The 22,331-nt window shown below is 45.9% G+C and overlaps 1 protein-coding gene across 1 annotated transcript in view; it reads right to left on the reverse strand.

Moving 5' to 3' along the window:
• The window catches only part of FHAD1 (forkhead associated phosphopeptide binding domain 1), a 201,272-nt gene that overhangs the window by 29,975 nt on the left and 148,966 nt on the right, over nucleotides 1–22,331 (reverse strand). The window contains exons 16-21 of the mRNA XM_023732166.1: nucleotides 19,828–19,935; nucleotides 15,530–15,637; nucleotides 11,779–11,886; nucleotides 6,546–6,719; nucleotides 4,108–4,353; nucleotides 2,455–2,519 (exon numbers count right to left, since the gene is read on the reverse strand). Of these exons, the coding sequence (XP_023587934.1) occupies nucleotides 2,455–2,519; nucleotides 4,108–4,353; nucleotides 6,546–6,719; nucleotides 11,779–11,886; nucleotides 15,530–15,637; nucleotides 19,828–19,935 (809 nt within the window). The remainder of the gene's footprint in view (nucleotides 1–2,454; nucleotides 2,520–4,107; nucleotides 4,354–6,545; nucleotides 6,720–11,778; nucleotides 11,887–15,529; nucleotides 15,638–19,827; nucleotides 19,936–22,331) is intronic.

A 22,331-nucleotide genomic window follows, 5' to 3' on the forward strand; every position in this document is an offset into this window, starting at 1 on the left:
AATTTGGACTTTTAGCCTACTTTACTGTGAGGAAATAAATTTCTCTTTGTTAAAGCCATCCACTTGTGGTATTTCTGTTATAGCAGCCCTAGATGACTAAGACAAGGACTGTCTTTAAAAATTCCCAAAGCAAAAATTTATTTTGGTGTACCTTCAGTATTGCAAATGGTTAATGCATTCGGCTGCTAACTGAAAGACTGGAGGTTGAAGTCCACCCAGAAGTGCCTAGGGAGAAAGGTTTGGGTGATCTACTCATGAAAAATCAGCCAATGAAAACCCTATGGAGCACATTTCTACTCTAACACACACGGGGTTGTTATAAGCTGGAATCAACTCAACAGCAACTGATCATTTAAAAAATACATCAGGATGGAACAAAAGATTCTGGCTGGGTTTGGTTTGAGGTTGAAATATGACTTGTATGAGGGTGATGCCCCTTACTGCTCAGGCATCTGCAGGCATGAACTGATATGCTTGTGGGCTTTTGATCTTAAGCAGAAAGAGGAAGGAAGACTATTTTTTGTTGTTCAGGGATCCTTTGAGGATGAGGAAGAAGAGAAAGGAGAACAACATGTCTTCCGTTCTCTCACCGGCCAAAACAAGTCATCCAGTTAATTCCGACTCATGGTGACCCCATGTGTGTCAGAGTAGAATCATGCTCCATAGGGTTTTCAATGGCTGATTTTTCCAAAGGAGGTCACCAGGCCTTTCTTCTGAGGTGTCTCTGGGTGGATCTGAACCTCCAACCTTTCAGTCAGCAGCTGAGTGTGTTAACTGTTTGCATCACCCCGGAACTCCATTCTCTCACGGGCTTGTTAGAATTCCTAATAGAGAGAGGTGGAGCCAGAGGGCAAAAAAGTAGGGTTCATGAAACCTTGGTGAAGGTGTGGGCTTTGGGGCCCAGATAACCAACTGGAACACAGGGATGGTGAGACAGGGACAGCTTCCCTTACCACCCCACCATGCCCCAGAGAGCAGGACACCTTTGGCACCCTGAAGCTCAGGGTGGGCAACAGGGAGGATGGCTATGCCCAGCGGAGCAGTAGTCCATGGGAAGGGGGACCCGCAGTAAAGGCAGAGAAGCCTAGATGGGGGTTAAATTGGAAAACAAGGAGATGCAGTTCTGAGCAAGCAAGAAGAATCTCAGCCCTGGGGAAGATATTTCATGCGTGTGTTTGTGTAGAGGGAAAGGGAAGAGCTGCGATACTGCTTATACAGAAGTGGGTAAAGAGCCTCAGGCTTTGGGCATATATTAATGTCACTCCATCTGAGCTCACGGGCTTTTGAACTCCAGGCTCGGCTCTTCCTATATAGACTTTTGAGGGCAAAGTGTGTATTTATTATGAAATAAAGCAAAATACTGGTGAGTTGCATTTCAAAAGAAAATATTGGTGATCACTGGAATGGAAATAAAAATATATGTATGTGTGTGTATACCTATGTCCATCCATCTGTCCATCTTTATCCATCCATCCATCCATCCATCCATCTAATTATCTATCTAATCTTCTTGGCTATAACTCTTCCAACTTGAGGAAGAAACTTTAGAACTCAAGTGTGTGTACAAGGAAGGAGATCAGAGAAGGTCAATGTGGGTGCTAGTTCTTCTCCAGGTCATAGATGCTACATCTTTAGAGAAAGGTCTTCTACCGGGAGAACAAGTCAGTTGGCAACTTTTCAAAATATGGAATGGAATAGAGGCTGGTATCTTTGCCTTTTGGGGGTAAAACACCTGTGGTAGGTGGAGTTTAATGCAAGGATCAGGCTGGTGGTTTGTCTTCTTCAAGAAGCTTTCTGAATACTTCCGCTGCACTGCATTAGTGCCTTCTTGTTCATATGCTGCTTTGCAATGGTTTTCTGGATCTTTCCCAGCCACAGATTTTCTCTGAAAATCGTCTGTTCCTTGAGGCTCAAGTTATAGACTTATTGACTCTCAGGGTCAGGAGGGACCTACCTTAAAGGTCATTTAGTTCAACCTCTTACCTGATGCTGGAGTACCCTTTCTGGGGCCCCATGCCACCAAGTGGCCTCCATTGTTTGAGCACTCCACTGTCTACTTATAATGCCTAGGACGGGCTTGCCTTTGGCAGGTACTTAGGAGTAATAGCTACTAATAGTAATAGCTAGCATTTACCCAGTGACTTCTGTGTGCATTTACATTTGAACATTCTCACTTCACAAACGAGGAAGCTAAGTCTCAGAGAGGTGACTGTGACTTGCCCAGGGTCACACAACTAGAAAGTGTTGGAGCTGGGATTTGAACATAGATCTGCCTGGATTCTTCCAGATCCTTCTCGACTTGCTAAAGGAATCAAGAAAAGACCCCAAACTCAACTCCCTTTTTTCAGGTTCTCACGTTATGGTCAGAAGTCGGGATTTTGGTTTGCATGCTCTTGCTCATTTGGCAAAGCGGTGGAGATAGTCTGGTACTCACACGCTCTCCAGGGTACTCACATCAAGTGGTCACACACATCCTCTTTGATATTGCTCTCCTTCGGAGGTGCCGCAGCCGGGTCTGGCTGTATTTCCTCCTTTTGAAATGTGCCAGACAGACCTGCAAGTGTTAATATGGTCCTTAGACAACCGATGCTGCCCTTCCCTTCGCTTATAAACACACTTGTGTTTTTCTCAACTTATAAATGCACCCTATACCCTATACCCTTCACCATGAGACCCACCAGGCGTTCTGTACCATAGGCTGGGGACTCTCCCCATGCAGGAGGTCATGCAATCTTTCCAGCTACTCTATGAAGCAGGGAGTGTTAACTCTGTTTACAGACAGGGAAACAAGCGCAGGAGTGATGGAACCTTCTGGGGATCACTCAGCTAAGCTGGTGAGAGGCGAAGCCAGGGTTCAGATGCAGCTCCCTCTGCCCCACAGCCCTTGCCTGAATGACTGAGTTACATGCCTGCCCTTCTTTCTCCTTTCGGTCCAGACAGGAGTCTTGAAAGAACACTCTATGTCCAGTTTTTTCCTGTCCCCACCTCCTGCTCACTCGTGAGCCCACTGTCTTCTGGTTTCTATCCTCACCACTCAGTCACTTGTTCATTCATTTATTCATTCAACAAACACAGAACGCTTGCTTTATGGCAGGCACACGTGTTAGGTGACAAAGTGCCCTTCAGGTCCCAGCTTAAACACCCTCCCTCTGACCTGGACCCTGGGTTAGGACACTGAGAATGCCTTTGTCATGGTGCCTTGCTCATCCTGTTATCACACAGGTCACCTGGCAGGGCAATAATTTAGTTAACTGCACGAACCATGCCTGGCTTAGCCATCACTGAAGCCTCAGTGGCTAGCATGAGCTTGGAACATAATAGATGCTCGACTGAAAGTGTGGAATGAATGAATGAATGAATGAATGAATGCACAAGGTAATTTCTGACAGCTCATCAACTGGGCTCAAGACCAGGGTTGCAGTGCTCAACCGGGGGTGAGTTTGCTCCCCGGGGACATTTGATAATATCTGGAGACATTTTTTGATTGCCACAATTAGCAGGCGGTAACTGGCATCTAGTAGGTAGAGGCCAAGGAGGCTGCTAAACATTCTATAGCGCACAGGACAGTCCCACAATAAAGAATAACCTGGACCAAAATGTCAATAGTGCTGAGGACACGAGGGCCTCTACTTCAAGAACTCTTTTCTAAGAGCTCAGTATCTTTGCAGTAAGATGCACTACCTTGGTCATTGAGGGCTTGTAAGTGCTCGCACCCCTGAGTTCTTTTGTCAGCTCCTTTGAGTATATTTTTTAAGATACAAATCCTGGCTGGGTATGGAGGTGCATGAGTCAAAGTTGCAAATTGCTGATGGCGGAGAGGAGCCTTTGAAAGCCCCCGGCAAGGGAGGTTTTCAAGTGGAAAAGATGACCCCACTCCACGCCACTCTCAGCATTCCTAGGAGCCCTGGCAGCCTACACATCTCCATGGCTCAATGGATCGGCACAAAGCACATCTCGAGTCATTACTTCTGTTTAACCTGGGCCTGGGAGGGCTTCTAACACTGTTGTGTAACAAGAAGGAAAGGAGGCCTCCTTTTAAATGAGGCGGGGCCTTTTTCTTATCCACCGGCCTATTGGGACCCACAGGACAATGAGCACCTATCCCACTAAGATCTCTTCGGGCATACCTGGGTCATTGTCCTTCAAAGCCGCAATCTCGCCTTCTATTTTTTTATGGTGTTGTGTCACTTTTTGGAGTCTTTCCTCGAGACTCACAATCGTCTGGGAGTGCTGTTTGATTTGCTCCTTGTATTCCGCAATTTCCTTCTCAAATCCGTGTTTCTGTGACTCCCTCTCATCCTGGAGGGCCTTTATCGTCTGCTGTTGCAGCAATATTCGCTCATCCATCATGATCTGGGAAAACAGGGAAACGGATTAACGTGATCTTGGGAACCGGATGCGATGACAATCACAATACAATAATATACCCTCTTCTGCACACACATAGGATTTTCATTTAGAAGGAATAAAACCAGAATGCTCCTTAGAAGCGAAGATGGTGAGACTTTGACTCACTTACTTTGGACACGTCATCAGAAACAATCAATTGCTAGAAAAGGACATCGTGTTTGGTAAAGTAGAGCGTCAGCAAAAATGAGGGAAACCCTCAATGAGATGGGTTGACAAAATAGCTTCAACAATCGACTCAAACATATCAAAGATCATGAAGATGGTGCAGGACTGGGCAACGTTTTGTTCTGTTATACACAAGGTCACCATGAGTCGGAGCTAACTGGGTGGCATCTAACAAGTTCTGGTCTCCCACACAGGTGCTAAACTCATTCCCACCTCAGGGCTTTTGTGTGAGCTATTCCCTCTGCCTGGCATGCTTTCTCCTAGATCTTCGCTCGGTTTCATTCTTTAGGTCTCAGATCCAGCGTCACTTCCTCAGAGGCCCTCCCTACACCCTGTCTAAAGGAGAAGCCTGAGACACCTTCTATTCCATCATCTTGTTTTGTCTCCCCTGAGGTGCTTATCACCATCTGAAATTATTCAGTTTCTTTATTTCTCACACCCATTAGAACATAAGCTCCACGAGAGCAGAAACTGATCTTTTCTCACTTACCGCTATACCCCCAACATCTAGATTAGTGCCTCAGAGCCTCGGTCTAGATGCTCAGTGAACAATTGTTGAATTCATGAATGAACAATGGAATAAGACAAAACCAATGAATCTGTATTTCTTAAAAAGAAAAATTACCAATGAGTCTCAACAGTGAAATCTCCTCAGACCCTTTCCCATGACCACCCTCTCCTTTCTGAGGCTCTCCTTGGCGTTTCCTTCCCAGCACTCATCCTGGCTGCCCTCCTGCTGCTCTGACAGCGCCTTCTCTGGCTCCCTTGATGTCACACTCCCGTCCCAATTTCTCGTAGATGTGTTGGCGCTCAGTCTCCGATCTTCTCCAGATAAGTAAATTCTTCGCCCGAGAGCTCTCACATGCCCATGGTTTTACCAATTGCGCCCACAGCGTTGTTGCCCAATTTAGACTTGTCTTGCTTTCTCTCTCAAACCTATTGTACCTCCAAAAGTTTTGGGAGTTTTGAACTTCGATACCCTACTCTTACCTGGTCTGAACTCATCTTCTCCAAAAAAGAACCCCTACCCCGACCTCCATAGATCCACCCATATTTCCATCTATAATTCCACCCATATTTCCATCCGGATGCCCTCATCTCCCTGGTGCCCTGGCTTGAAGCCTGCCAGCCTCCTTTGGTGCCTGCCTCTCCTTGGTACTCACGTCCTGTGAGTCAGTTATCAAGTCCTCCCATTTCTCTTGCAATTATCTCTACAGAGAGTCCCTCCTTTATACTCCTCTGCCCCTCTAAGAGTCCAAGACCTGATGTTTCCAGACCGCAGCAATGGACATCATGTGCCACACCCCAAGGCAGTCTTTCCAACTCTAGTCCCTCTCTCTCATCTACTTTGTGCACTTCTGGTATCTTAATCTCCCTTATCTCCTCACCCACAAACCTGCAGTTTGAATGTATGAATGACAGGATGAATGAAATATCAAGCCCTGATTGTGGAAGGCTTTGAATGCTGAGCTGAAGTTTGAAAATATTATCTTAAAGCCTGTAGACCTGCATTTGGGGAACTGTGGGCTTCCTGCCTATACCTTGTCTATAGTCACTGATCACTAAATTTTGGGGCTCCTCCGTCCTTCCCCCTGATCTTGTGAGGACCGTGCATTACAACACCTTAGAACACCCTGGGGAGAGGGCACTTCTGTTGGTCTTTCATGCCATCCAGTGCTTCTCAAGCAGGGGGCGATTTTGTTCCCCACGGGACATTTGGCAATGTCTGGAGACATTTTTGGTTGTTATAACTGGGGGCTGAGAGTGCCAATGGCATTTAGTGGATAGAGGCCAGGGGTGCTGTTAACCATCCTGCCGTGCACAGGAGTGCCCCCTACAACAAACACTTGTCCGGCCAGAATGTCAACAGTGCCAAGGTGGAGAAACCCTGGTCTAAACCAAGCATTCTCATGATATCATAATCTTGCATCAAGGAAAAACTTTTCCAGTCCCAGGAAGACACCACTTACCATTTTTGTCTTGGTGGTTTCCAGTTCAGCCAATGTCTCATTTACTTTGATTGTGAGGCTTTCTACTTTCAGACTTTCAGCCACCTTTGTTTTCTGAGTTTCTTCTACCATGGCCAGCGCATCATTTAACTTATTATTTAAAACATCCTCTTTTTGTACTTTCAATTCTATTTCCTAAACAGACAACAAACACCAAAACTAGCAGAAACACAGGGATAAACATTTACCCCATCCCCTCCCTTTTGGAGTGGAGGTGAGTTCTATGCCGTTATTATGCTGAGGATCCTATTTAAATGCAAAGTCCATGCCTTTTCTGGAAGGTTCCAACGATAATAGAACGCTTCTTTATATTCAGCTGAAATCTGTCTGCTTGTGATTTCTGGGCTCTGAGCTCAGTTCTGTCACCTCCATGAGTAAGTTTTATATCTTTTTTTATGAGACAGCCCTTTAAATATTTGAGGAGGGCTGTCATGTCTCTCACTAAATCTATTTTCCAGGATGCATGTGCTGAGTTCCCTCAGCCCTTCATCATGAGATTTGCCTTCAGGATACTCCTTCACCTTTCTCTGTAGCTTCAGCACCAAGATCACCTCCCTCTCCAGCCCACTGGACTCCAATGGCCTTGTCTTTGCATATCTTACTCTTCCTCCTGGAACTCACTCTTCCAACTTTTGACTGTCAAAATTCTACCTCCGCTCCTTGACTCCATCAAGGAGTTGGGGCTTCAGGCAGGCACTGGGCAGGGGGCTTTACGAACATTATTTAACCCAATTTAAAATATATTATTGGCATGAGGGAACTGGGCACTCTCAGACTCTGTTGCTGGCAGTGTAAATTGGTATGACCTTTATGGAGGATCATTTTGGAGCGTGTATCATGACTCTAAGGGGGCAGTGGTGGTTTAGTGCTAGAATTCTCACCTTCATGTGGGAGACCCGGGTTCAATTCCTGGCCAATGCACCTCATGCACTGCCACCACCCATCTGTTAGTGGAGGCTTGTGTGTTGCTACGATGCTGGACAGGTTTCAGTGGAGTTTACAGACTCAGACAGACTAGGAAGAAAGGCCTTGTGAACTGCTTTTCAGAATCAGTCAGTGAAAACCTTATGAATCACCCTATTTCCCATGGGTTTCACCACAAACACGGAACTGCTCACTACAGATTAGTAAGTATGCACAAGTAAGGCCGTGCTTACCTTGCGTATGGGTAATCCACCTCTGGTTGGGGGCCAACTCAACAGAAGCTAACAACAACAATCATGAGCCTTGAACATATGACGTGGGTACCCTATGCCTCAGCAATTCCATTCCGAGGGATTTATCCTGAGGACATAACCAAGCATGTGCACCAAGACTGGTGCATAAGGTTGTTCAGCCAAGCATTTTCTATAATAGTGAAAAGTTGGAAATAGCCCTGGTGCCTGATCATAGGGGAGGTGTAAAACGAATGGGGGTCCATTCAACATAGGGCAAACCCAAGCCATCCTTAAATGACAGGTCATGGAATAATGTTCAATGACATGGGGACATTTTTATAACATACGAAGTTTAAAACATAGCTTCCAAAGCACTGTGTTCACTATAAAAGCATAAATCAGTAACTTTGTAACAAATCAATATTTATCAACGTCTTTAATAATGATCAGGAGCCCTGGTGGTGTAGTGGTTAAGAGTTCAGCTGCTGACCAAAAGGTCGGCAGTTCGAATCCACCAGGCGCTCCTTGGAAATCGTATGGGGCAGTTTTACTCTGTCCTACAGGGTCACTGTGAATCCGAATCAACTTGATGGCAACGTGGTTTTTAATAACGATCAGGAGCCCTGGTGGTACAGTGGTTAAAGTGCTTGGCTACTAACTGAAAGGTTGGCAGTTTGAACCCATCAGTCGCTCCGAGGGAGAAAGATGTGGCAGTCTGCTTTCCTAAAGATTTACAGCTTTGGAAACCCTATAGGGTAGTTCTACTCTGTTCTATACAGTCACTATGAGTTGGAATCGACTCAATGGCAGTGGGTTTGGTTTGGAGTAGGGTTATAATAATGATCAACATACAGACGTCTTGGAAAGAATCACATCAAAATGTCAATCATGGTAACTGCTCAGTGGAATCACGGGTAGTTGTTATTTTTTCTGACTGGTCTTCTGTATTTTTCAAATTCTCTACAATAAACCAGTGTTCCTTTTATAACAAATAATAATTTGAAAACTGATGATTTATGAAAAAATAAAATAATTGTTTTCATCCTGCTCTTGCTGAAGGCCACACCTGGGGATCCCTTCATCCTCTTTGTACCTTCCTTGAACTCCGTCTGATTCTTTTTCATGGTCTTAACATCACTATTAGTGTGGAGAAATTCTAATGAGGTCCATGTGCAGCCTGATCTAAGGAGATGCTCATTAGTGACACTGGCAGGCATCCCACAGAGCAGCCTGTCACATATACTTCACAGTGAGATGTCCCAAGATTCCCGGAGAATCCACAGCAAACTGACATTCTTTCTTTGATGGGCTGTGCAGCTGCCCAAGGACAGAGCTTGTTGCCTGGCATTTTTGCTCCTTGCCAGCTTCTCAGCTGCATATCTACAGACAGGAGACCAAAGTTCATTGGTCCCACCCGTCTCAAATTATTTTTCTTCCCCTGACCTCTCTCCTCTTTCTCTTATAAGAATCCTACTTTTGCCTGTGTAGATAAAATCAAGTTTTTGATTGTTCTTCTGTATATCTAAGAAAAATAGCATGCAAATAAGCAACTCCACGTCTGAGTTGTTCTTTGAGCTTGCATTTCTTTGGTCTGTCCAGGTGAGTCCCTGGGGTGGAGTCCCGCTCCTTATCTGGTGTGATGCTGCTAGTCTACCTTGACGGTTGCTGCGAGACCCCGCCTTCTGATTATCACTGTTGTTCCTCGGTATTGTTGAGGACGTTGTTCCTTGCATTACAGAGTCCTTTATATGACTCGGGAAAGATTGTCTCTGGTCCAATGTCCACGAGCAATTGGTCCATTTTTATCTAGTGAGTTGCATAATCAACTGGGGTTTCCTTCTCACTGTAACTGCTAGAGTAAAACTTATGATTCATTCATTGATTTCATGATACACTTTTTTTTTTTTTTTGCTTTCATCTCATTCCTGATCCACGTTATGTCCCAGCTAATCTGCCTTTTAAATTTTAGTTTCTCCTTTTCTCCTAAGCCTAACTGATGTACTTCCTGGAAGATCCATGGTAAATCACTCAGGTTAACCAGGCTGTATGGAACTAGATTGCTCCTCTTTGGCTCCCTTGCAGCCTGCAGTGTCATGCCCTGTATATAGGAAGCCCTCCCTAAATATGTTAGCCCCAAGCTGACAAGTCTTGCCTCACGTCCTCGAAATTCAGGTCTGCCTTCTCTGGATACAGTCCAGTTTGTCCAGGCCCAGGACTGATACATAATCCAGCTGTCGTTTCCTGACACTACTTTTCCCAGAGCAGTGGTTTTCAGAGTGCACCAGCATCACTTGGACTGTTCTTGTTAGCTGCCATGGAGGTGGCTCTGACTCATGGTGACCCCATGTACAACAGAATGAAATGTTGCCCGGTCCTGCGCCATCTTCATGATCATTGATACGCTTGAGTCCACTGTTGTGGCCACTGTGTATGTTGAGTGTCTTCCAACCTAGGGGGCTCATCTTCCAGCGCCGTATCAGACAATATTCTTCTTCTTTTTTTTTTTTTTTATTGTGCATTAGGTGAAAGTTTACAGAGCAGATTTGTTTCCTATTCAACAGTTTGTACATAAAGTGTTTCATGACTTTGGTTTCATTCCCCACAATGTGTCAGCACTCTCCCCATTTCTGCCCTGGGTTCCTTGTTTCCTTTTATCATGAATTTCTACCCCTTCCTGCCTTTTCATCTTTGCTTTCGGGCAGATAATGTCCTTTGGATTTCGTATAATTGATTGTTCTAAGGAGTACGCTCCTCTCGGGTGTTATTGTTTATCTTATGGGCTTGTTTATTGTTTGGCTGGGAGGCAGTCTCTGGGAATGGCTTCAGTTCCAGGATCAGACAATATTCTGTTGTGATCCATAGGGTTTTCATTGGCTAATTTTCGGAAGTAGATGGCCAGGTCTTTCTTCCTAGTCTATCTTAATCTGTCAGTTTGTCATATTGTGATGGCTTGTATGTCGCTACAATGCTGGAAGCTGTGCCATCAGTATTTCAAATACCAGCAGGGTCACCTGTGGTGGACAAATTTTAGCAGAGCTTCCAGACTAAGACAGAGTCACTTGGACTATTTGTTAAAAATGTAGATTCCTGAGTTCACCCTCCACCCAGTGAGTCAGAATCTCTGGGGGTGAGACCCAAGAAACAGGCATTTAAAATAAACTCCCCAGCAATTATAACATATGACAGTATTTGGGAAACTTTCTCTGAAGAAAATGTTGCAAGACTGACGCGAATAAAATAAAGGAACTTTTTAGACACAACTATTCTTAAAAAGTCTTCCAGCTCATATTTACCTGTACTGAAATTTAACCCATTATTGTCAGGCTGTATGTTTGTCACCTGTTTTGGCTGAGATACTGGATTGCGTGTGTGTGTATCTGTGTGTGTGTGTCTGTGTGGTGTACCTTGCACTGTTGGGACCCCGGAAGAGTGAATTATGTTCTATTGTTTACAAGACACCTAGGACAAGATCACATGCAATAATAACTTCTACTCCTACCGCATCTACTACTCCCAGTAATAGTAGGCAATGCGTTTTGATGATGAAGGGGATGATAATGATGCTAACAAGTTCTGGGGGGAAAACTGACACCAAAGTGCCCAGAAATTCAGGCAGTCATACTCGACATCTCCTCTCCCCACCACCAACCCCAGGCATCTGAGCCCACACAAAGCTGAAGCATGATAGAGAGAGAGGTGTGAAGAGTGTGGTCAGATAGTCTTAGGTTCGAATCCTGCTCTTCCACTTCCTGGCTGTGAGCTCTTAATAACAATACAAGCTGCCAACACTCGGCATTCACTAAGTGTCAGGTACTTTGCTACATGTTCTCATGTGTATACTAGCAGTCAAGTCTCACAACTCAATGAGGTCAATCTGTTAGTATTATCCAAGATACAGAGATGGTAAGTACCTTGCCTAATGTCCCACAGCCAGAGAGTGGTTGAACCAGGATTTGAACCCAGGCCACCTGGCTCCAGAGCCCTGCTCTTAACCACATTGGGCTCTTCCGCGTCTATTCCCTCTTGGAGACTCGTACCTCTTTCTGCTTGGTTAAGTGGTTCTCCAGATCTTGCACCTTTTTCTTTTCCTTTTCTATGGCCTCTTTTGCTTTGCTTTTCTCGTAGGCAATGCTGGTCTCTGCAATCTGGAAGTCAGTGACAAGTGGTTTGAGGGCGTGGGCATGGAAAAGTAAGGAAAAGGACACCACAAAGGGAAGCCAGGATTAGTAAGCATTGAAACCAGTGAGTCAGGGTTTGGGAGCAAGAGCATAAGGAACAGGATGCCCATTCGAGAGAGGTGAGATTCCCGGCATGCTCTCCTTGGTGAACTCAGCAGTCATGGCTTGGTTAGTCATGTGCATAGAAGTGAGAGTTATTCATCATTCCGGATTTCTGGGCTGGTGTTCAGGAAGTGACTTGCTGGTGAGTGTTGAGGTCAAGCTGTTCAGCTCTGAGCCTCTGACTGAGCCGGCACGTGTCGGCACCCATGTGACCTTTGCTGGGAAGCACCTGGCTCCTTGGGAGGTGGAGCCTGAAAGCCAAAGCTGGGGAGATACCTCCTGTCCAGCAGGCCTTGTACCTGAGACCTCATAGAAGGACTCAGATCTCCCCAGTCTACAAAAGGCTTGGGTTTCAAAAAGTCATGCTCAGGACAGTTTGGAACTGGGAAAACATACCCCATAGGCCTGGTGACAGGGAGCGGGTTGGAGGTCCTGATTTGCCCTCCAAAGTCTGGGGAGGTAAACGGCCACAGTGGGGTCGAAAAATTTTATCTGCAGCTCTTGAAACACTTGCAATTATACTCCCATACAAAATTAAAGTTCACAAGAAAAATATTTTTAAAATATGTATATTAGTGGTGATGGTCACACAATACAATAAATGTAATTGGTGTCACTGAATTGTACATGTAAACAATGCTGAACTGGCAAATGTCATGTTATATATATATTTTACAACACCAACAAAAATATATATATTGTATAGACAAGAGGCTGGAGGGATATGTACCAAAATGTGAATCACGGTTATTTTGGGGGAGTTGGGATTATAGCAATTTCTATTCTGTTCTTTTCACTGGTCTGTAACTTCTAGATTTTCTTTAATGAACATGCATCGTTGCCCAAAAAACCAAACCAAACCAAAACAAAAAACATTACCCTTTTTCTTTTTTTTTTTTTTAAAGAACTGCTGCTTTTTTATGAGTGCTAAAGTTGGGAGGTGGGGAGGTTTTAATGAAGGGGCTGGGTGAAACTTTTGGGATGCGTGTGGCCCTGGAGAAAGGAGTATGTTTCCAACAGCCCTAATGTTTTATATAACATCCTTGGCCCTCTGCCCGCCTCACCCTGCTCTGCACACCGTTCTCTCCACCCCACGTGCACTCTGCCCTCACCTGCATATCTGGGCATATGCCACAGCTAAGCCTTTGCTTGAGACTGCCCAGCCCCGACCCTGCCAGTCTAGGTGCTAACTGCCATCAGAGAATCCTCCAATCCCCTCCTTCTCACGGTCCCTTCTCATACTCCACAGTGGGGAGTGGCCCTTCCCTTCCCTTCTCATGCTGCTTAGAATCTTACAAATGAACACAATAATGATAATAATGACTGCTCTATAAAGGTTTGCTATGTGAGGACCCTGTACTGTGTATTGAATGCACGGGCACCTCTAATCTGCAGCCCCCCAGATAGGGTTTGTACGGTTATTCCCATTTTACAGATGAGGAAGCAGAAGCCAGAACTGAAGCAGTGAGAGGTCAAGTAACATCCCAAGGTCACACCGCTAGGAAGTGCTCATACATGCCAGTGTCCCTGCCTAACCACTATGGACTCAGGCTTCTGGACCCTGACTTACCTGTCCTCCTGACTCAAACCCCACCCTACCTGGAAGCAGGAGACGCGTTTATATATTTATACCTTGAAAAGCACAGAGCCTGCCACGCTACCTGGCAGAAACCTGATTTTCAAGACCCCACCTCTGGCCGATGTGTATAAGGGGTGCTCTGGGGGCAGCCCGCTGACATGTTTGGGTCCATCCCTTGACAAGCCTTGCTCTGGGTCACCCGCTGGGTAGGTGCTTCAAATGCAAGAACACACTGACGACTGACACCTAACCTCTGAAATGGTCCTGTTACTACACCCACTTTACAGATAAGGACCAGAGAAGGCAAGAGACTTGCACAGGGCCACACAGCATATTATCACTGAGCTGGGATTTGAACCCAGAATCGACACTTTTAGCCCACCATACTCTCTCCTTCTTCTTCCCAGTCACACCTCCCCTTGCCCACTCTATCTCCCTCCCGCTTACCTCCCTAACCCCTCATTCAGCATCCATCTCATCCCTGCTTTAATTTCATCCTCTCGCCTCTCCTCCCACTTCCCTGGCTACCTTCTCTCTTGTTCCACATTACTCAGTGGCACACTCACTCCCCAGATCTTCGCTGGGTGGCCTCTTCTCTCCTCCAGATCTCCCTCAAATGTCACCTCCTCAGAGATGCCCTCCCTGACTGCAGTCACTTTCTAACCTGTCCCTCCGTTTTATCTCCCCTGTAGCCCTGGTGGCTCTCTGGAGTTATCTTGTGTGTGTGTTACAAGATTGTCTATCTCTCCCGCTCTAGAATGAGAACTCTGGGGGAGCATGGTCCTGCCCTCTCTTGTTCACCACGGTGTCCCCAGCACCTAGAACAGGGCCTGGCACATGTGGGTGCTCAGTAAATCTTTGCTGGATGAATGAATGAGACTGAATTAAACAATTCATTAGACTACTAGTTCTGTTTCTGAACTTCCCATGAGGGCCAACACATGTCTGTCTGTACCACCTTCGTCCCTGGAGCCTGGCTCACAGAGGGTGATCGTGGGTCATGAGTGCACGTCCCCCTGGCCTCCAGGCTCCTGAGAGCCCTTCTTTGACTTCCAGGCACGAGTTGGGCATTCAGACTGGTCTGGAGTGACATCGCTCTGACTTGGTCTGGGCCTGCCTTTTGGGGCTGCTCCAAGTAGATGTGTCTGGTGGGCCCAGTCCCCAGGCCAGCTAGGAGTGAGCAGATGGATGCAGATGTCCCAGTTCTACCTGGGGGACCTTGGCTAGGGGATCCCTCCCCAACTCATCCTCTCCTTGAGGGTGCATTTCACGTCCATTCCAGAAGGCACTTACTTATTCCCCACGCTTACTTGACATGACTGCGGTATGATCTCGTTACATACCTGCCTGCTCCGTCTTACTTTGCAACATGTGTGTCTCTTACCCATCTGTCAGTCCAGGGTGGGTCTGCTTGGTAGACCACGAAGCCAAAAGGCCAGAGCTAGAGGGATATGTCCCCCCGTGGTCATGCTGTGTCATGTCATAAATACTTTATGATGACGAGAAGGAGGATGCTGGCTGAGAGATGGACCCAGACTACAACCAGGGCCTCTGTTCTGGGGGGCAGAGCTCTTTCTTACATAGCTGAGCCCGGGCATTAAATTAATAATAGCAGGCAACACTAACAGAAGGTCAGCATGTACAAGGCACCATTCCAACTAAGCACTCTCTCTATATTGACTTACTTAATCCGACGAGGTAGGGATTGTTATCATTCCCATTTTACAGATGAGGGAAATGAGAGATGGAAGGTAAATGACCTGCCCAAGGTCATACAGCTAGTAAGTGGCACATACTGACCACTTCAAACAGAGGCGTTGGTTCTGGATCTACAGGCGTAACCATCATACTATATATTAAGGCACAAAAACATTGCCTCATATCTGCTTTTGGCTGTCACAGCCCCCTTGATCTCTCTGTTACTCATACCTCCTTCTGTTGAATTAAGTGATTCTCCAGATCTTGAACTTTTCTTTTTTCTGTCTCTATGGCTTCCTTTGCTTTTCTTTTCTCATGGGCTATGTTGCTCTCCAAAACCTGAAAGTCAATGACCAATCCTTTCGGTTGCCGGCACATTTAGGGGGGAAGCTGCAAACAATGCTGATGATGATAATAACAGCTAAAGTGTCAGGAGCGGTTATTATGTGCCAGGCCATGGCCAGCACTTCACACACAGTATGACATCAATTCTCACAGCAACCCTGTTGGGGAGGTGCTATGAGTGGCCCCATTTTGCAGATGAGGAAATCAAGGAACAGAAAGTTTTTTTTTTTTAAACTACTTGTCATGGCAAAATACATAGTATTTCAGCCATATTATGGAGTCCCTGGGTGGTACAAACAATTAGCGCACTCAGCTGCTAAATGAAAGGTTGGTAATTCGAGTCCACAGATATACGAAGCTCTGTGGAGATCTGAAGATCCGAAGTAAGAGCCCACATGTAAATATCTTCCCACTCTGGCTCAGATCAAATTACACAGGCTTTGCCAGAGGTCTCCGACCCAGAGGTGCGTCGGAATCAAGGCCTGGTGATCTGCTTCTGAAAAATCAGTCATTGAAAACGCTATGGAGCACAGTTCTACTCTGACACACAGAGGGTGAAAGAAAGAAAACTAGTGAGTGGCACAAGGTCATGCTGTTTGTTAGCAGTGAGGCCAGGACTGGATCCCTGCACAGAGGAAAGCCCATTGACTGCATACAGAGGCCTTGGTAAGCAACCAGCGAGCAGAGACAGCCAGCCCTGTCTTGTTACCCGCTGTGCCAGGCAGCCTCTCTGATAAAAAGGAGTATCTCATTAATAACGGAATTTCACATTACTGACATAAATCTCTTTAAATGAATCAGGTTTCAAAAGAGGACAGTGCGCTGAATTAATATAGCACTTTCTAGAAGAGGGAAGCAAATCTTCGTAAGTGATGACCTGGTACAGTTTAGGGAAGAAAGTGGAGTTAGTATTTGGTGACCATAATCAAGGAATTTTATCTGGGAAGTCACTTGCTGATAACCTACTCAGCTAAATGGCTTAACGCAAATGACCAAAGGGTATGAACTGTGGGCAAGACCCCTGTTCCTAGTCACTGCAAGAAAGGGCATCTCAACTTTCCAATGAGTTGTGTTTTAAACACTGGGTATCTCAACTTTCCAATGAGTTGTGTTTTAAACACTGGGTTGACTGTCAGATATTTGAGACGTGGAGCATGGTTTCCATTATAACCAGTGGTCAGGGTTTCAGATTAGCTCACAGAAAGTATTTAGTCCATAAAACCAAAAAAAAAAAAAAAAAAAAACAAACCAGTTGCCATTGAGTTGATGCTGACTCATGGCGACCCCATGTGTGTCAGAGTAGAACTGTGTTCCATAGGATTTTCAATGGTTGATTCTTCAGAAGTAGATCACCAGGTCTTTCTTCCGAGATGCCTCTAAGGTGGGCTTGAACCTCCAACCTTTCAGTTAGCAGTCAGGCACATTAACCATTTGCACCACCCAGGCTCTCCATAATATGGCTGAAATATTATATATTTTGTAGTGAAAGTAGTTAAAAAACCCCACAACACCCTGCTGTTCCAATGCCAGCCCTAAACAAAGCAGAAAAGCCGTGACATCTGGAGGGTTTAATATTAATTTCAAATGTTTGAGGCAGGTTTCAGGTAAGACATTTTCCTGTAAATTGTGAAAGAGACTTCCGGGCCCTTTCCAGGACTTAGAGTTGGCTCCTCTGCATCTGATCTCCTGTCTAAACTAGACTTCCCTCAGCAGCTCCCCTGAAGCTCAGACACAGAAGCGCTACCAGGAAGAGTCTATCTTTGCAAACCTCATGGATCCTATCATCCCCAAAGGCTTTTCTCCAAAGTGCATAGGCAGGTAGTGGGAATTAACCTTTAGCATTCTCTCAAAGCCTGAATTATGACCCAGTGATTCTGTGGTGCTTAGATTCGTCTGATAATACAGTGGAAGGTCTAATAAAGAGAGATCAAATAACCGCTTGATGTTGAACGAAGTTTGTGGCTGGGACGACTGTCTCCAGTTCCCCAACGGGAAACCACAGGGAGGTCTGCCTAAGGACAAGGGGGCTGACACTTTAATAGACCTGGGGTGACCCAGCCACAGGTCCCCTCTGCAATCAGGCTGAGCCCCCACCACACTGCCCTTAAATCTCTCTGCTGAAGTCCCCCATGACCTTGGAATCTCTAAATTCAAGGATCTTTTCATCCCCATGCTGTTGACCTCTCAGTGGCATCTGGCTCCAGTGACTCCTTGGAAGACCCTCCTCCTCATCTCCATCTCTGGAGAGGTAACTCGGGGCAAACCTCAGTGACAGTGTTTACAGAGAGCTGTGGAGCACAGATATATGATGCTTCATGGGGACCTGGAGACCTGAAATAAGAGCCCACACGTAAACATCTTCCCACTCCGGATCAGATCAAATTGCACAGGCTTTGCCAGAGGTCGCCTTATTTCGCCCTCAGTGATGGATGAGCAAGACTTTTACTCTGAGGAGTGAGGATGGAATAGGGCTTGATAGAAAACAAAGTGCCTAAACCGAAGTGGAAGTAGTAGTGATAGTAATAATAAAGCCCAAACCAAATGAAACCCGTTGCTGTCGAGTCGATTCCGACTCATAGCGATCCTATAGGACAGAGTAGAACTGCCCCATAAGGTTTCCAAGGAGCGGCTGGTGGATTCAAACTACCAACCTTTTGGTTAGCAGTCGAGCTCTTAACCACTTTGCCATCGGGGCTCCGATGATAATGATAGCTACCATTTATTGTGGACTCAAATATACCAACGATCATGAAGATGGCACAGGACCAGGCAATGTTTCGTTCTGTTATACAGAAGGTCGCCATGAGTCGGAGCCAACTTGCAGCAACTAACAATAGCCATTTATTGAGCAATAATTCTGAGTCAAACACTTCCTTATACCTCATCTCTGTTCCTCACAGCCACCCTTTTATCTAGGCAGGTGTTGCTAGACCCGCTGCAGCCTGTAAGTGGTCCAGACAAGATTTGAACCTGTGTTTCATCTGGCTGTGCTTTTCACTCCTTTGTGCTGCACCAGGATTGAGGGATTAAACAAATCCTCCATGAAATCATCTGAAACTGATCACAAGCTAAACATAGTCAACAATGTAATGGAGAGTTCCTGAAAGCTAGTACGGTCGCATCAACAGAAGAACAACGTCTTTAACGAAGGAGGGGAGAGTCCTGTCCTATGCTGCCATGGCTGGGGAACTGCATTCTGTTCTGGCTGCCACACTTTAGGAACAAAACGGGCAATGGGTTGCAAACTCAAATGCCTACAGGGGCCGGACAGATACCAAAAATGAAGACGGCTGCATATAACACAACAGGGAATGGTGAGGGCTGTGGCAAACTGCTGCTACTTGGTTCAGCTCCAGCCCATTTTTACCAAGTGGAAATGAAGACCAGATTTTCTACCTTTTCAAGAGATGTTGACCATCTGGATTTTTAAATAAACTTTGTGGATTTAAAATAAAATACTCTGGGGCCAAACAGAACACGTCTATAGGCCCATTTCAGCCAGGGGGCTCCCAATCTGTGAGAACAGAGCAGGTCAGAGCAGGGGATCAAGCCCAGGCTCGTCTTGGGAAGCACATAAGGAGAAACAAGGGGTATCTGGGCCTAGAGAGGAGCAGGAGCCTCTCTCTTCAATTATCTAATAGGCTATTACACGAAGGCAAAGTAGATACATCTTGCAGGATCCCAGGAGGCTGGTAGAGGACTGATACCTTTCTAGGGAGAAAGGTATTAACCTGAGAGAAGATCTTCCTGCCAACCCAAGGCATCCACACTGAAATGGACTGCTCTGGGCTGTAGAAAATTTCTTGCTGATAGAACCAAAGGTTGCATAATTTTAGAATGTTGTTGGAGAAATCGTGCCTCCCTGAAGTCCCATAATTTGGTAATTTCTCCTTTTCTGTGCTTTGGAGCACACCCTCCATGCCACCAGTCCAACTTGTCTCCCAAACCTTGTGACTGCATTTTATACTGTTGACAAATTTATTTTTCCCAACTGGTTGTCAAGGCTACAACTCCAGAATCCTCTCCTTGAGCCTCTCTGCTTTCCAAAGCAGCTGAGCCCACTCAAGGACAAATTAGCAAAGCACCATGCTCTACCCTCATCACCTGTGGTTCTAAACTTACTTCCATAGGGACCCCAAGCCAGATATGGGCTCGAGCCGACTCTGTCTCCCTGAGCTGCATACCTCCTTCTGGTGGGTTAAGCGATTCTCCAGCTCTTGGACTCTCTTCTGTTCTTCCTCTAATGCTTCTTTTGCTCTGGTTTTCTCATGAACAATGCTTTGCTCCAAAATCTGAAAGGCAATGACTGTTGTTTAATAGACATAGTCACCGTGGCAGGAGTTTAGAATCTCTACCAGGCCCTACATGGATTAGCTCTTCACTCCTCACAACTGCCCCACTGCAGGGGCTGTGGGCAGCATAGCCTAGGAGATAAAGCATGGGGGCTGAAGTCTGACACTGGGCAAATGAGAAGTTATAGAAGCCTCAGTTTCTCTATCTGTACAATGGAGACAATAACAGTACTTCCTGCATTGGGTTATTGTGAGGAGTATATATGATGATGAATGTAAAATGCCTGGTTATAAATGATAACCATTTATTAATAAAGATTAGCTATTTCTTTTGTCATTCTCACTTTGCAGAAGAGGAAATAGGCTTAGAGAGATTAAGAAATCTGCCCAATTTACTAGTATGTCACCTGAGTAGGGATTCAAACCCTGGTCCATTTCGCTCCACAGCCTGTGCTCTAAACCAGGGGTTGTCAAACTATGGCCTATGGGCCAAATACAGCCCACTGTCTGTTTTTGTAAATAAAGTTTTATTGGAACACATCCATGCTCACTGTTTATGTATTGTCTATGGCTGCTTTTGTGCTACAACAGCAGAGTCAAGTAGTTGTAACAGAGACTGTCCAGCCCACAAAGCTGAAAATATTTACTATCTGGCTCTTTATGGAAAAAGTTTGCTCACTAAACCATTAGTGTGTACACAAACCAGGTGTTCTTAACACTTTAGAACAGAAAAAAAATGTTGGGGGGGCGGGGCCAAGATGGCAGAGTAGTCAGACACTTCCAGTGGACCCTCTTACAACAAAGACCTGAAAAAACAAGTGATTCGATTATATATGGAAATCTGGGAGCCCTGAACATCAAAGGCAGAGCTGAGGAACTGGACTGAGTGGCAGCGGGAGGGAGAGACGGTTCAGAAGCAGCAAGGAGTTGCCAGACCTGACCCAGTGACAGCCTGAGCCCTTCAGGCCTGAGCAGCTCGTGGGTGAGCGGTGAGGCAGACAAGCAGTGGTGCTCGGGAGGCACATTTTCTGCATAGAGAGCCGGCACCAGAGAGTCTACACAGCCACCGAGAACCAGTGAGAAGCAGCCCTCATAGGTGAAAGATAAGTACTTGTGTAAGGCTTACCATGCGGATCGAACCTCCCCCACCTTAGGGAAAAACCTCTCTTCCATTTACCTCCCCGCTCCCTGCTCTGCACTGGGTCCTGGACTGGCTTCAGCAATTGCCGAGTCCCCTGGGCCAGAAGTAGGATCCATCACACACCCTGAGCCATTGTCCCAGCCTTGGAGAGTGAACAAATTAACAAACAGGGGAAAAAATAAACTGCCAGCTCACCTAAGCCAGGAATCCAGGGTAGGCACAGCTCTTTTGCCTAGGCACAGGCATAAGGGATCCACGGTCTTTGAGTGCCTTTCCCCCTGCATAGACTTGTGCGGGCCCATCTCAACAGCGTAGGCTCTCATTACCGCAGTACAACAGGGTATATACCAGAACTCTAACTTCAACTCTTTCAGCTATAAAGTGGCAGGTTCTTGGCATTTGACACTGCTCTGCCCATTAAGCCCACATCAGGGGCCTGAGGACTGGTGGCTCCACCCATGCCAGCTAGCCACCTATGATAGGGGCCCATGAATAAGAGGTGCCCCCCAGTCCTTACAACCAACAGCATTAGGTGTTCATAGTCTGGCTGTGAAACCCACCCACCTACATGCACTAGGGAACAGGGGCATGCCTTCCTCCTGGACATTTTGGGGTTGCCATCAGCCCACTGCCTTGCTCAGAGTGTGTCCCCCTGCTACAGCCAGATGCCTGTGCCTACACCAATCACTCATGCCTTTCTAGAACTGTAAGTGAGAGCCTACACCACACACTTGGTGGCTATCTACCTGGGCAACTGAGCTGAATCCATACAGGAGGAGCGGGTGGACTCCCAAGCTCACATACCTAGTAACAGATCTAACCACCTAGTGACAGGACATTAGAGCTTCAAAGGTGCCAATAATCAAACTAGCTCATATGAACAGCCTATCTGGGCATATCAAAACAAAACAAGAAGCTAGGACACAGTAAGCAAACATAAAATAATTCAATATAATAACTTATTGATGGCTCGGACACAATAGTCAATATCAAATCACATAAAAAGGTAATCCATGATGGCTTCAGCAAGCTCCCAAAATAAAGAATCTAGAGATTTTCCAGAGGAGGAAAATTTCTTGGAATTACCGGAGGCAGAATACAAAAGATTAATATACAGAACTCTTCACAAAATTAGGAAGGAAATTAAGTAAAATGCAGAACACACAATAGAGGAAATTAAAAAGATTAGAGAAGAGCATAATGACAAATCTGACAGGCTGCAAGAATCCATAGAGAGACAGCAATCAGAAATCCA

This window comes from Trichechus manatus, unplaced genomic scaffold, assembly GCF_000243295.1.
Source record: "Trichechus manatus latirostris isolate Lorelei unplaced genomic scaffold, TriManLat1.0 scaffold00048, whole genome shotgun sequence".
Classification (NCBI taxonomy): domain Eukaryota; kingdom Metazoa; phylum Chordata; class Mammalia; order Sirenia; family Trichechidae; genus Trichechus; species Trichechus manatus.